At 45.5% G+C, this 16,230-nt stretch overlaps 1 protein-coding gene across 1 annotated transcript in view; it reads right to left on the minus strand.

The window, feature by feature from the left end:
• SLC9A2 (solute carrier family 9 member A2) overlaps window positions 1-16,230 on the minus strand; it is a 90,373-nt gene that overhangs the window by 22,325 nt on the left and 51,818 nt on the right. Inside the window, exons 4-7 of the mRNA XM_055400270.2 lie at window positions 11,666-11,883; window positions 10,073-10,275; window positions 1,097-1,186; window positions 409-479 (exon numbers count right to left, since the gene is read on the minus strand). Of these exons, the coding sequence (XP_055256245.2) occupies window positions 409-479; window positions 1,097-1,186; window positions 10,073-10,275; window positions 11,666-11,883 (582 nt within the window). The remainder of the gene's footprint in view (window positions 1-408; window positions 480-1,096; window positions 1,187-10,072; window positions 10,276-11,665; window positions 11,884-16,230) is intronic.

Here is a 16,230-nt window from a genome sequence, read left to right on the forward strand (position 1 = left end):
AAGCCTCTGATAACTTTGATTAGGAGGAAGCTAGCACATATTCTTTTTCTCTTTGTTGACTTTCTTCCTGGAATAAGCACATAACAGCTAGTGCTGCAGCAGCCATTTTTGGTCTGAAAGGCAACCTTGGAAATGGAGACTCTTGGTGGAGGAAGGGTCCTGGGACCATGAGGAGTCTGTGGAGCTTAATTCACCTGTTAACGGTACACTGCCTCCCTGATACTTACATATGAGAGAAATAAGCTTCTGTCTTGTTAAAGCTACTGTTGTTCTAAGCCTCTATGAAAGCAAACTTCATCTTACAGGACAGACTATGGCACAAAAGCAAAGATCTGAAAGTCTGAAAAATAACACAAGTCATTGTGTCCTGCTCCCAGACCGATCCAGAGCCACTTAAAGCCTTCTTACTTGTCTCTCCAAAAGTTGTGACCCCAATGACCACAAACATCTTCAATCCCGGTCTTCACGTGATCAAAAAACTAAAACAGAAAAAGCCAGCTGGTTGATTAATTTTTACCTGAAATCAGTCATTTCTGTTCTATTTACAGAAATTATTAATTCCTACTTATAGAAATTATAGTGATTATTTCTGTGTGTAGAAATTATAAATATAGATATTTATTGAATTCTAATAGAAATACTATTACTATTTCTATCATGCCTAAACTTCAAAGATGCTGATACTTTTTGGTTTTGGTTTGCTTGAGTTTTAACTGGAAACAAATAAGACATCTTCAAACGAATTCAAGAAATGTTTGTCATATCAATAATTAGAATTCATATTTTTTAACATAATAGTTTATAATTTTGGAAACTATGAAATATGGTCACAATTTTCCAGTAGAAACATTTCAGGCTGAAGTCAGGGCTAAAAGGCGATTCCTTGTCCCTATATTCCTGCGGGTGTGTAGCCTCCATGGGGGGCTATGTTCATCCTACCCTCAATTCTCCTCTTCCTCAGCCCACACCCCACACCCCGTCACCCTCTGCCAGTTACCTCTTCTTCAGGAAATGAGACCATGGTGTCAAGATGTCTGACTTAACCCCATAATTTTCCCTTTGACCATTTAAATTGATCTGCTACATTAACACCTACCCGACAATGGATTTCCTCACTGACAGCTTGCTGTTTCTTATTGGACCTCTTAACATCAAGGAATTCCACCAGTGGTCGGATAGTTATTCCCTGCACGAAAGAAGGGGGGAGGAAAACCTTATAAAATTCAAGAATAATTTGTAACCTCCTAATACTATTGCTTTTGAACTGTGGTGCTGGAGAAGACTCTTGAGAGTCCCTTGTACTGCAAGGAGATCCAACCAGTCCATTCTAAAGGAGATCAATCCTGGGTGTTCATTGGAAGGACTGATGCTACTGATGCCAAAGCTGAAACTGCAATTCTTTGGCCACCTCATGCGACGAGTTGACTCACTGGAAAAGACTCTGATGCTGGGAAAGGTTGGGGGTGGGAGGAGAAGGGGACGACAGAGAATGAGATGGCTGGATGGCATCACCGACTCTATGGATATGAGTTTGAGTGAACTCCGGGAGTTGGTGATGGACAGGGAGGCCTAGCGTGCTGTGATTCATGGGGTCACGGAGAGTCGGACACGACTGAGCGACTGAACTGAACTGAATACTATGGCATTGCACAGAGTCGGACACGACTGAAGTGACTTAGGAGCAGCAGCAATACTTGATAACCAACAAAAGATACCCTGCCCCCAAGACTTAATGGAGCATAAGTAACATTTTGTTAATTTTTCTTCCTCTTTAAAAGCTGGCATATTTCCAGAGGGCCATGTCCCCAAAGCTGCTACTAGAAACAAAATGTGGACAGGATGTAAGAAACTGAAAATGTGATACTCTGTAATTTTAAGAAAGGGAAAATCCTTCTAAGAAATAATAAAGGCTCATCCAGTTCAGAGGAGTCATCTACAAAAAAACGTTTTCAATGATTCATTCATTAATCTGTTAAACAATCTGAATTGAGCTTTTACGGTGTCCATGTCAGAGGCTTGGGAATCAGGGACTCAGAGATGGACAGTTAAGAACCTCAGCTTGAGGACGTCATAGTCTTGTGAGGAGAAGGATACACACAAAACAGTTAGCAAAGTAGAAACAGGAAGAATGAGAGGGATACACAGGGAGCAGGTCAAGGAAGTCTCCGTAGAAAGGTAACCCTGGATCTGAACCCTACAAGACGTTGTGCTGCTATGCTCCCTGGTGTCTGACTCTGCGACCCCGTGGACTGCAGCCCGCCAGGCTCCTCTGCCCGTGGGGATTCTCCAGGCAAGAATACTGGAGTGGGTTGCCATTTCCCCCTCCAGGGAATCTTCCTGACCCAGGAATCAAACCTGCATCTCCTGCATTGGCAGGTGGATTCTTTACCACTGAGCCACCTGGGAAGCCCATTATATACATAATACTATATAAATACTAAATATATATATATATATAATTATATACTCTCTCTGCATATGCATGAAATACATAATCCTACTTATGAAATGCACAAAACCTTTACAAAGAAAACTATAAATGTTATTAAAATATTTGAGTTTTAAAAAGACACAATTCCTAGACAGGATTACATAACACCATCATAATGACAATTTTATCTCAACGTTTATGCAATACAATCCCAATCGCATGTTCCAAAGGATTTTAAACGGAACTTGAATATTTAGAAGTCAAGAAAATGTTCGAAATTAACCTGGAAGAGTAAATATAACCAGAAAAATTTAGACAAAAGAGAACGGTGGTGAACTTACAGCTACCGAAATAAACTCTCAGCTAATATGTTTAAAATTATGTGATGTGGACACTAACATAGGCCAGGGGAGGAAGGGGTGAGAACGTGGTGTCAGGGAGGACCCCCAAGTTACTCGCCTGGTTGGCAGATGGCTGCTACCGCTGGGCATGAAGAATTCATGGGGTCACTGGATTTGGGGAAGGGGTGAATATGTTAAGGGATGCTCCCTGACACGAATTTGATTGCTATTTCATCTCTCTGCACATCTTTAAGTCTTTCCTTGGTGGCTCAGTCGGTAAACAATCTGCCTGCAATGCTGGAGACCCAGGTTCGATCCCTGGGTCAGGAAGATCGCCTGGAGAAGGGAATGGTTACAAACTCCAGGATTATTGCCTAGGAAATACCATGGAGGGAGGAGCCTGGCAGGCTACAGACCACGGGGTTGCACAGAGTAGGACACGACTTTGCGAATAGCACTTTCCCTTGATAATATAAACTGTGAGACACAGATATTTTAAAGGAGGTTGTTAATTTTGCTCCATCAATCCAGCTTCGAGCATTTTTCAACTTTAATTTTCTGAAGCATAAATGATTTTAAGCAAATCTGGAATAAGACACACCTTGTGTTCTACCTGTATTTCCAACTGCCACTTTGAAATAACATAGGCGGTAATAACCATTTTTCAATCAACACATAATCTACCATTTTTAACTTATGTGATTGAAAATGGGTATCAGCATGTGTTTTGCAGTGATGGGTGATTTCATGAGTTTCAGATTCCATGAAGCCTCAAGGTTAATAATAGCTCTAGGGGAAAATAATCTACAAAGTCCATGCTATTTATAAAATGATATAGTGTGTTCTCAGTATACAAAGTGCGGTTTCATATGCTTTTACCTACCAGTATCCATTCAGTTAATAATAAGGCAGTGTCTTATATTTATAACAATAAAGTATTGATGAGATGCAATGGAACATTGACACTGTCTTTTTTTTCACTCCCTAACTTTATTTTTTATTTTATTTTGGAGTATGCTGCTGCTGCTGCTAAGTCGCTTCAGTCGTGTCCGACTCTGTGTGACCCATAGACGGCAGCCCACCAGGCTCCGCCGTCCCTGGGATTCTCCAGGCAAGAACACTGGAGTGGGTTGCCATTTCCTTCTCCAATGTGTGAAAGTGAAAAGTCAAAGTGAATTTGCTCAGTCGTGTCCGACTAGTAGCGACCCCATGGACTGCAGCCCACCAGGCTCCCCTGTCCATGCGATTTTCTAGGCAAGAGTACTGGAGTGGCTTGCCATTGCCTTCTCCGATATTGGAGTACAGCTGATTGCTGTTGTTCTTTAGTCGCTAAGTCGTGTCCAACTCATTTGGATTCCATGGACTGCAGCACACCAAGCCTAGTGTGCTTCCCTGTCCTTCACTATCTCCCAAAGTTTGCTCAAACTCATGTCCATTGAGTTGGTGACGCCATCCAACCATCTCATCCTCTGTCGGCCCCTTCTCCTCTTGCCTTCAATCTTTCCCAGCATCAAGGTCTTTTCCAATGAGTTGGTTCTTCACATCAGGTGGCCAAAGTATTAGAGCTTCAAGCTTCAGCATCAGTCCTTCCAATGAATATTCAGGGTTGATTTCCTTTAGGATGGGCTGATTTGATCTCCTTGCAGTTCACAGTGAAAGTGAAAGTCACTCAGGCATGTCTGACTCTTTGTGACCCCATGGACTGTCGGTGATGGAATTCTCCAGGCCAGAATACTGGAGTGGGTAGCCTTTTCCTTCTCCAGGGGATCTTCCCAACCCAGGGATCCGACCCAGGTCTGACGGACTACAGGAACCTGGCAGGCTACAGTCCATAAGGTCACAAAGAGTCGGACACAACTGAATCAACTTAGCACGCACTTAGCACACATATTCTAATATTATATACCATCTCCCTCTAATTTTCTTCTGTAGGTGTTTATGTTTTCTTTTTAAATTACCAAATGGGTTAACCAAATGGGATGAATTTGTGTATGTTCATTTTATGTCTAGCCATGTAGGTTAAAAAATAAAGAAATCCCTCAGTTTTCCAACAAACCACTGAAAGACATATTTACAAAGCATAAGTTAAATTTTCATACTTTCATGCAGCTTTGGTGCAATAAACACAACACCCCAGAGCCAGGCCTGGCAGAGAGGAATGGTTATGCAGTGGCCCCAGGGAACATAACAGTGCAGTGAGGTTTATTTTTCCCCTGGGCTTCCCAGACGGCTCTAGTGGTAAAGAAACCACCTGCCACAGCAGGAGACAAAGGAGACAGGATTTTGATCCCTGGATGGAGGGATCTCCTGGAGGAGGAAATAGCAGCCCACTCCAGTATTCTTGCCTGGAGAATCCCATGGACAGAGGAGGCTGGCGGGCTACAGTCCATAGGGTCACAAAAAGATTCAAAACCTCATTTGTATCTTTTGGTTGAGCTCCAATTCCAAAAAAGCCAAAATACCAAGAGTGTAATAATGATACCTTATATTAACCACCTATGCACACACATTCAATGAGCACTAGTATAAATTTATTGTAACATTTTTCTTTTTCCTATTGATTTCTGTTCTGATTGTAGAAGTGCAATTCTACATCTGTCCGACCCATTCAATAGTATCTAAAATCTGAACTTGCATTTTGTGTGTCCTCTCTCGGATTACATCTTTTTATTCAGCCTTTTTTATTTCATTTTACAAAGCCTCACCCATGGTGTTGGGGCAGGGGGCTGTTATTACACTGTAGATATTTCTATAGATAATAAGAGCTGATAGATTCATCTCCAAACAACCCGGCTACTACTTGCTCTAGACTGACACAGTTCTATTTTTGTATTTGAGACTCAGACATGACACCCTGAGCTCTGAGAGTGTGGAGAGGAGTCCAGAGCATTGACTCAGCCTGGCCAGGGCTTCCGGTGGGGCGTAACGACAGAGCAGCAGGCTTGGGAAGAGGAGGAGAGTGACACCCTTGGTCTGACTTGTCCCCTCAACCACTCTGCCTTAAGCTGCTGCTGCAACATTAAAACGCTCAAGGCAAAATGGATTCACTTTCTTTTTCAAATTCGTTTCCTACTTAGGCTGTGAAAAGAAGAGTCACGTGTATAACTGAATCACTTTGCACATCTGAAACTAGCACAACACTGTCACTCAACTATCCTCTGATACAAAACAAAAAGTTACACAAATGGATTCAACATATATTTTCATATTTAAAATAGATGGCCAGGGGGAATTTTCTGTATGATGCAGGGAGCTCAAACCCAGAGCTCTGTGACAACCTAGAGTGGTGGGATGGGGTGGGAGGTGGGAGGGAGGCTCCTGAGGGAGGGGACATGCATATACCTATAGCTGAGTCATGCTGATATACAGCAGAAAACAATGCAATATTGTAAAGCAGTCACCCTCCAATTAAAAATAATTTTTTAAAAAATGGATCATTTCACGGCATCATCTGCCCCCTACTCTGAGAGCAGCTACTTGGATGCTTGTCCCAAGGTTCCTGTAAACACACTGTGAGAAGATGGAGACGGGGTCTCTGCCTCTCTCCACCCAGAGGCTGGATGCTGTCTCCCTGCATTTAGGACGGGAGCTCTAACCAACCCGGGATGTCTGAACCCAATTAGTATGTTAATCAACTGAACCATACCTAACCATAACCTGGTAAAGACTGCCTTCTCTCGGGGGTCAGCAGAGCCCCAGGGTTCTGAGCCTGTCTCTGGAGCCAGGGTCCCGGGCTCACCGCCAGCTTCCACTGCTCACCAACCTGTGCCCTGGTCAGCGTCTCTCCTTCTCTGAGCCTCAGCTTCCTCAGCCGGGGGAACCACTGGTCTCCTTCACCAGGGCTTGTCTGGAGGATGAAATGCGATCATGGACCTAGGGTAGCATCTAATGCCCAACATAACAAGGAAGAAGTCACTGGAAGGCACTGCATGACAAAGATGCTGATGACAAGGGCCTTGGGGGACAGTGGCCATTTCTCCACTCGGGGAAGGGTCTCCCCAGGCTTCCTTCCTTCCTTCCTCGCCAGGCTTCCTTAGACTGGACACACTACCGTCCACACTGCTGGCAGGGATGAGTGAGTGAGGGATGACCTGCTACGTGGAGAGGGAACTAGAAAGAAGAAATAGGAGACACACAGTATGCTCACTCTGCACTGGCCGCTCTACCAGGTACTTTATTTCTTTATTTTTAAGGATTGTTTTTAACATGGACCATTTTTAAAGTCATTATGAATCCATTACAATATTGTTTCTGTTTTATGCTTTGGTTTTTTGGCCGTGAGGCAGGTGGGATCTTAGCTCACTGACCAGGGATGGAACGCACACATCCTCTACTGGAAGCCAGGAGTCTTAACCCCTGAACCACCAGAGAAGTCTCGCAGGCACTTTTTTTAGAGTTAAGACCAAACTGCTCTCAACCCCCCTGAGCCACCTTTTCCCGGCTGTGTAAACCTGGGGGAAGGTCTCCACCTGGGTTTCAGTGACTCAGCTTCCCTGTCTATGAAATGGGAGCAAAGTCAGTGGTTCCTCCCAGAGTGTGTGCCTTAGAACAGTTATGAGGATTTCAAGAGCTAACATCAAAGGTGCTTACATCTGAGTCAGGCACCTAGAAAGCATTCCGTGACCACCTAGTAAACAAAATATTTTTTAAAAAAAATCAAATAAAACATCTCCTGGTTCTCTTATGGTAAGTGTCACTCTTCACTCTTCCTCGGGCTCCTCGCCTGCTTCGTCTCCTCCCAGGGTCTTAAGGTTGGGCTGCCCCAGAGCCCAGTTAGTGGTCCTCTCTTGGTTTCCTCAATGGATTTTCACCCCCTTGGTGATCACTTCCAGCTTCCTAGCTATGGATCCCAGCCCTGTGCTGCTGACCCAGTTCCCTCCTGGACTCCAGGCTCAGGCACCCCGCCCACCTGTTCATCAGCCCCACCCGCAGGTCTCACAGCCCCTAACCCCTCCCACCCCGCCACCCGCAGCCCGCCTCTTCTCACGTGGGGCCAGTCAGTCCTTGAAATAGTTCAGTCCCGCATGGCTCCTTTTCCCGACACCCCACACTGAACCCATCAGGGGTCCTGCAGGCTCCACCTTCAGCAGTCAGGTGGAACCAGAACCCCAGCCCTTTCACCACCAGGCCACCATCCTCCTGACTCGTCTGCTGACTGGCTGCACTGCCCCCCACCCCATTTCCCACCATGCCGGCTCATCGTCACTGTCCCTCCCCACAGCGGCCGGTGAGATGCTCTTACAAAGCAAAGCACACCCACAGCAGCACCAAACTTCCCATGCTGCTTCCATTTCACCTGGAGAAGAGCCCATGTCCTGACATCGGCCCCCCTGACCCCACATGACCCAGGACCCCAGACCCTCCCTCATGTCCTTTGTCCCACACCGTGCTTCCCTCCAGCCACATGGGCCATGACCACACTGCCTTCAGATCTTTGTCTTTAGCCCTCTTTGCCTGGAAAGTCCTTCAGCTTAGCAAGTCCCTTTACCTCCTGCAAACCTTTATTCAAATACTATGTTTTTCATTGTTGCCTTCTATGACTATTCAATCGAGAATTATAACCGTGCTCCCCCTCCCCGGGCTGAGACCCACTGTTTCTTTCCTTTATTTCTTTTAATGATTATTTATTTACTTTTGACTGCACTGGGTCTTTGCTACTGTGCGTGGGCCTTCTCCAGTTGCGGGGACTGGGGGCTACTCTCCAGTTACAGCGCACAGGCTTCTCAATGCAACGTCTTTGCTTGTTGTGGAGCACAGGCTTCAGGGCATTCAGACTTCAGTCGCTGTGGCTCCCAGGCTCTGGAGCACAGGCTTAATAGCTGTTGTGCATGGGCTTAGCTGCTCAGTGGCATGTGGGATCTTCCTGGATCAGGGATCCAACCTGTGTCTCTTTTGTTAACAGATTCTTTACTGAGCCACCACCACCAGGGAAGACCCTACTGTTCTTACAGTCCAGCATCTTTCACCTTCTCATAGACTCTCATTGCCTCACCTACTAGATTGACTTTCACTGGAATAGAACCACCACAGGGTTGGGGATATTTCTGGATATTTTGCTCACTCTTGGGTTCTAAAAGCCCAGAGCTCTGTCTGGCACACAGCAGGAGCCCTAGGCATATTTTCTAAATGTGTGTGTGTTAGTCACTCAGTGGTGTCTGACTCTTTGAGACCCCATGGACTGTAGCCTACCAGACTTCTTCCATGGGATTCTCTGGGCAAGAATACTAGAGTGGATTGTCATTTCCATCTCCGATTTTCTAAATGAATGTCCACAAAACAGAATCTCTTAAGGGCTGGATGATTAACATAAACTGAAAGTTGGTCAGTCATGTCTGACTCTTTGTGACCCCACGGACTATACAGTCCATAGAATTCTCCAGGCCAGAATACTAGAGTGGGTAGCCATTCCCTTCTCCAGGGGCTCTTCCCAACCCAGGGATTGAACCTAGGTCTCCCGCATGGTTGGTGGATTCTTTATCAGATGAGCCACCAGGGAAGTCCAAAGTGAAGTCGCTCAGATGATTATCCTAAAGAGGTTAGTTAACTTGCAAAGTCAGGACCCTGACTCAGGTCCATGCCCTCCTCCCACAGCCTCGCCCCCTCCCCATGTTAAACGTGCACACACCCCTCTACAGTGAACCTGCACCCCAGAGCTGCTGGACAGTCACAGCACAGCCAGCATTAACACGCACCTTTACGAGGTCAGTGAGGAAGACAAATGCCAAGGATTAGCAAGAGTTTCCAGGAGGACACTCAGCTCACACAGCTGTTTCCTTAAATAGTAATTCCTCTGTGCTGGCCAAGTGACCAAACTGGACTCTCTGGGACTGTCGCACAATCCTCTGACCTGACGAAATACTGTCTCTCTCCTGTTCTAATGACCAAAGCCTCAAGTTGTTGTTCAGTCACTAAGTCATGTCCAACTCCCAGAGGCTATAGGCCTGGAGAAATCCACGGACTATCCATGGGGTCACAAAGAGCTGGACTGGACTGAGCAACTTTCATTTCTTCTTCATAGCCCCCAGGCTCCTCTGTCCATGGGATTCTCCAGGCAAGAATACTGGAGGAGTGGGTTGCCATTTCCTCCTCCAGGGGATGTTCCCAATCCAAGGATTGAATCCATATCTCCTGCATTGGCAGGTGAGTTCTTTACCACTGAGCCACCAGGGAAGCCCACCAAAGCCTCAAGACACCTCAGCAACATGGCATCCTATGAGAGACGTTCAAGACGACCCTCCAAGTGACCCTTTTTCCTCCCGGTAAAAGGAGGGACTTTGCTGGGAGACAGAGCTCTACTCACCAGGATGAAGACGGTGAAGAATATGACCACGATTGCTGCCGTGATGAACAGCTTCTTCCGGGGGAACACTGAAGAGGGAAGGAGAAACACCAGCGCGAAGCAGATGGCCCCCCGGAGCCCCCCGTAGGCAATGATGAACTGGTCCTTGAAGGTCAGGGGAATTGTGCGGAACCAGTTAATGACCTGAGTCAGGACAAAGACGCCTGAGAGGGAAAACAAAACCGAAGGGAATGGAGTGCGTCAGGCCGGGACCCGGGAACAGAAGATGAGTTTTCTGTCTCAGGGCAAAGTACAGTTAAGTCCCCAACACAGGAACTTTCAGGTTTCGGACTTTCAAAGATGTGAACATCTGTTCCCAGGTCTAACCACAGAAACGAGTTCACTGGTCTGGTGTACACCGTGACGCGTCACGTGCGTGCGTCCTCTACCAGCGGCTGTGGTTTTGTACTTTACTGTACAGTACTCTACAGAGTGGGCGTCCCAGGGGGCTCAGTGGTTAAAAAAATAATCTGCCTGCTAATGCAGGAGACGTGGTTTCAATCCCTGATGGGGAAGATCCCTGGGAGGAAGAAATGGCAACCCACTCCAGTATTCTTGCCTGGGAAATCCCATGGACAGAGGAGCCTGCCAGGCTACAGTCCATGGGGTCGCAAAGAGTCAGACACGACTGAGCGACTAAACAACAACTCTAAGAGTACAGTTAGTATAGTAACTTCATTTTAAGCCCAGGATGTCATCTATGACGAGACAAAAAGAGCTACCACCTAGAAGTTACAGGATCATTTTTTCAAGAGGGTACATAGAACTGAACACAGCAAGGAACCAGAACATGTGCAGTCAATGTCAGGCATGAGTGAAGTTGCAGCTCGCCCTAAGTCTCCTGTTGCTGATGATCCTTCAGCTCTACCATCTCCCACCTCCCCTCCTTCCTCCAGGAAGTAACTCTTCGTGCCTGTTCACTCGACGCCAGCCCCTTGATGCCAGCTGCTCTATTGTTACTACTGTACTTTTCAAGGGAGAGTAAGATTAAAAACCTTTATTTTTCGTATTTGCTAGTTTTTTTATTAGCACTGTTTGTGTGCAAAGTATCATAAACCTATTACAGGACAGTACTGTATAGCCGATTGGGTTAGTTGGGTACCTAGGCTAACTTTGTCAGACTTACTAACAAATTGGACGTATGACCATGCTCTTTAAACCAAATTAGTTCATATGCAGGGGATCTACTGTATTTCAGAAGAAGCCCTTTCCTACCATCCTGGCTCACGTCACTGGGTTCTGGGCCCTGTGTTGTTCCAAGACAGTGAGTGAGAACGTGGAATCAGAGACCCAAGAGAGGTTAATTCCACTTAAAGCAAAGGCCACAAACATACTCCAGGAAGAAAAGAAATATGTCAGGATACAGGGAGAGGAGGAGGAGGAGGACGCAGAGGATAAGGAGGAGGAGGACGAGCTGGAAGAAGGAGATAAGAAAGGCAAGAACCTAAGATGAAGGGAAGTAACACGAGCAACCACAGAGCAGAAGGAAAGAAGGAAGCACCAGTCCTTCCACGCCAGACTCCCGGGCCCATGCAGGAGACACGTGCTCATTACCCAGCGCCCTCCAGATCAGGCAGAAGGCCAGGGTGAAGCAGACGAACGCCCAGTTCCACTCATGGTTCTTCCCCACAGTGGACACGCCCATGAAGATGAAGATCAGGGTCTCGCTGACGCTGCTTAGCATTTTCATGAAATACTTGATGGTCGTGTAGGATTTCTGAGACACGTTCTCTTCCACGTACTTATTCATGGTCATCGCACAAGCTGTGATTCTGCAAGAAGAGATCAGCTTGTGTTTAAACAGGATAATGGTCCCAATCAGAATATGAGTCAGCAGGTAGCTGGCGAGGCTGGCTCTACCCTTCCGCCCACCACTACATCATTAATTGATTTTGGTAAGTGACTGTAATTTGCATCCTTGGAAACCCTACTGTTTCTGGAAGTCTTCATCAATATTCAAGGCTCCAACTTGGCTCTGCCCAGCTTTCTCGTCTCTGGATGTGGGCACTAGTACATCAGCTGGTCTGCCAGCATCACAAATAAAACAAGCTCCTGATAAATTTAAAAGCCATTATCTTCCTATAAAGCCAGTTCCATCTTCTTTTCTCCTCTAGTGTCCCACTATTTAAATCAGTAGATCCCCTGTGTATGAACTAATTTGGTTTAAAGTTTCCACTGTTGCCTAAAGTCCTACATCAGAAGCTGTGGTCACACCGGGCTTCTCTTTGCACATCCGCAGTGCCCCTCACCATTTGTCTGCTCACCAGTCATCTTCCGCCCCTCATCCTGAGTCTCCTGGACCGACTCACTCACTGTGCCTCCGATGTCTTACTTCTGCTTCTCATTTCTATTGGGTTCGCCCAAAAGTTTGTTCACGTTTTTCCGTTAACATCTCATGGAAAGAATCTGAATGAACTTTTGGACCAACCCAATGCTTATCTACTATATTCACTTCTGGGAAATTCAAAATGTATTCACAGGCTCTAAAAATTCCAAAAGGAAGGAAACTGTTTTGCTTGTTTTCCCCTCATTTCCAAAACTCTGGGACCACAGAGCTCTTTATGCTCCTTTCTCTTGATCTCTGTGCTTTTACCTTTCTGCTTTGCATTGGAATATAGTTGATTAACAATGTGGTGTTCGTTTCAGGTGTATAGCAAAATGATTCAGTTATACATATACATGTATTTATTCTTTTTCAAATTCTTTCCCATTTAGGTTGTTATATAATATTGTACAGAGTTCCCTGTGCTATACAGTAGGTCCTTCTTGGTTGTATAGAATTTTTTAAAGTTTTTTACTGGAGTAAATAAAATATAAAGATGGCCAAGAGGCACATGAAAAGATGCTCAACATCACTAATTACTGGAGAAATGCAAATCTAAACTACAATCAAGTTATCTCACACCGGTCAGAATATACATCATCAAAAGTTTACAAACAGTAAATGCTGGAGAGGGTGTGGAGAAAAGCGAACACTCCCACCCTGTCGTTGGGAACGTAAATCAGTGCAGCCACTATGGACAACAGTAAGGAGGTTCCTCAAAAAACTAAAAATAGAGTGGCTGTATGATCCAGCAATCCCACTCCCAGGCACATATTGAGAGAAAAGCACAAGTCAAAAAGATACACCCGAGTGTTCACTGCAGCACTATTTACAATAGCCAAATGTGGAAGCAACCTAAGTATCCAATCACTTTTATTTTTGTTAATAAACCATCAGCTACAGAATTAAAGAACCCACCAGAGCCTCAGTGGCAAAGAACACACCTGCCAACGAAGAAGATGCGGGCTTCATCTCTGGGTCAGAAAGACTCTCTGGAGAAGGGAATAGCAACCCACTCCAGTATTCTTGCCTGGGAAATCCCGTGGACAGAAGAGAATGGCAGGTTACAGTCCACAGGGTTGCAAGGAGTCAGACATGACTTAGTGACTAAACAACAATGTAGAACTGAAGCCCCTACTTGCCTCATACTAACCCTATTTCTCTCAGTCCCACTTGGATTTGGATTTTTCTTTATCATTCAAGAAGTGATTTTTAAAAGGTTAAAGAAAGTTGGTTTGCAAACGTGTTATTTATTTCCCTCTGAGATCATGCTCACATTCATTCACTGGGGAAAATATAAACCACACAGGCGAAAAGTAATCTAGTTCATTCAGGGAGCGATTTAACAAAAATTTCTATTCAGAAACTATTGAAAACTACAGCTTTGCTGTAGGAATTTTAAAAAATACATGAATTTTACATGAATGTTTACAGGATCATTTTCCATTGCTTTGTGTCCTTAACATGACACCCAGTGAGGCTTGTCTGCCAGACACCTCCCTGTAACTCAACACTCCGACCAGCACAGGTGCGATCCTCCAGGGTGAGAAAAAGCCTCGGCAGGGACCAGAGACCCAGAGCCCATGGCGCCCTTGTATGGGAATGTGGGCATCTTTATGATGTGGATGCGCTGTTCAGGCCAGGGACGAGTGTTTCAAGGGTCACTTTCTGGTCTGTCATGTACAGGTCAATGCACATGACCTCTCAAACAAAGGCCAGGAGGTATTTCACTGCAAACAGGGATCTTTGTTTGACATAGGGTGCTCTAAGCCAGTCAAACCACCTCCCCTTCAATAATATCCTATGTACACAAAACCACAGATGAGCTTTGTGGTCACTGTTGTTCAGTCGCTCTGTAATATCTGACTCTTTGCAACCCCATGGATTGCAGCACTAGTCTCCCTCTAATTAGGGAGGCACACACATGACAAACCTAGACAGTGTATTAAAAAGCAGAGACACCACTTTGCCAACAAAGATCCCTACAGTCAAAGCTATGGTTCTTCCAGTACTCACGCACAGATGTGAGAGTTGGACCATAAAGAAGGCTGAGCACAGAAGAATTGATGCTTTTGAACTGTGGTGCTGGAGAAAACACTTGAGAGTCCCTCGGACTGCAAGGGGATCAAACCAGTCAATTGTAAAGGAAATCAACCCTGAGTACTCATCGGAAGGACTGATGCTGAAGCTGGAGCTCCAATTCTTTGATCACCTGATGCGAAGATCAAAATCATTGGAAAAGACCCTGATGCTGGGAAAGATTGAAGGCAGGAGGAGAAGGGGGCAGCAGAGGATGAGATGGTTAGATGGCATCACCAACTCAATGGACATGAGTTTGAGCAAACTCTGGGAGATCGTGAAGGACAGGGAAGCCTAGTGTGCTGCAGTCCATGGGGTCGCAGAGTCGGACATGACTTAGCGACTGAACAACAATGGCACATGACACTCTTATATTGAATATGTGATGCTTAGGAGCCTATTCTACAGGCTGGAGGGGAAAATATGAGATTATATCTTCAACCATATAGTTAAAGTTTATCTCCACAACCCAACTGGAAGCTTTGTGGGGGAAACAGTGTCATCAATGCTTATCACAGTGCCTGGCACCTCGTTAGTGTATTCTCAACCAATGACAACATGGATCCAAGGATGCCTTATTCACGGGAATGGTGGGGTATCATCGACAGATCTGTATTTCAGAAAGAAATCTTAAGTACATGTGCAGGACAGATCTGGATGGGCACGACCTAGAGACTAGAGTCACCTTCTTTCCCACAAAGATTGTTGGTTTTCAAAATCCACTGCAGCACTTGGTCCACATAATCTCCCCAAACAGGTCCACCTTTGAACAGGGGTTAGGTTCTATTCCATGGGACTACATACAGAACTCACCAGTGCCCTCTGCTTTGTTAAACCCATAGTAGGGTTTAACATATTATCACCAATTTAGAGAAGGAGAAGCTAAAGCACTATAATTAGTGGTTTTTAGACTCACCAGCAGTTGAGATTTTTTTTCTTCATCACTGTCCCACTCTCAGTGCAGCATAGGAAAATTTCAGGCCAGCTAATACTGTCTCAACAGACTTCAGGAGGAAAACAGACTTTCTATTCTGATAATCTGTCACTGGACTATTTTCTGACTAGAAAACTCCAACCAACGCTTTTTTCCTTATTGTCCTCCATGCCTCCACCCTGGGTGGTCAGTCAAACAGTGTTCGCTTCCTTTCCACCGGCATGCAGGCGCTCCAAGCAGGGGCTGGCCTTCTTCCTCCACCGTGGCTCCCTGAACACAGTGGCACCACGTGTACGTTCACCTGCTGCTGGCTAAAAGTGAAAGTGTTAGCCACTCGGTCATGTCCAACAATTTACAGCCCCATGGACTCCTCTTTCCATGGCAAGAATATTAGACTGGATTGCCATTTCCTTCTCCAGGGGAGCTTCCCAACCCAGGGATCAACCCAGATCTTCTGCCTTGCAGGTGGATTCTTTCATCTGAGCCACCAGGAAGCTGCTGGCTGAGTCTAGCTTAATGGAGACCCAGAATCCTTCACTAGGCAGTTGGCAACTGTAAAACCAAAGAGAAAGGCATCCATACAGATGGTGAGTGGTGAAGGCAGACTTCTGGTTGTGAAGATAAAATACATACACACCTTGTCTGTGTTTACCTACATATTGTGTAGCCATGACTCAGTTCCTTCACTTTATGAATATAAGCGCTTTCATGTTTTGCCAGAGTGATCCATTCTCTAATTTCAATTGCAACATTGGGAGAGCTGTTTAGAATTAGAATTGAACT

This window comes from Moschus berezovskii, chromosome 11 (genome assembly GCF_049115385.1).
Source record: "Moschus berezovskii isolate FMDL1 chromosome 11, NW_MosBer_1.0, whole genome shotgun sequence".
Taxonomy (NCBI): Eukaryota; Metazoa; Chordata; class Mammalia; order Artiodactyla; family Moschidae; genus Moschus; species Moschus berezovskii.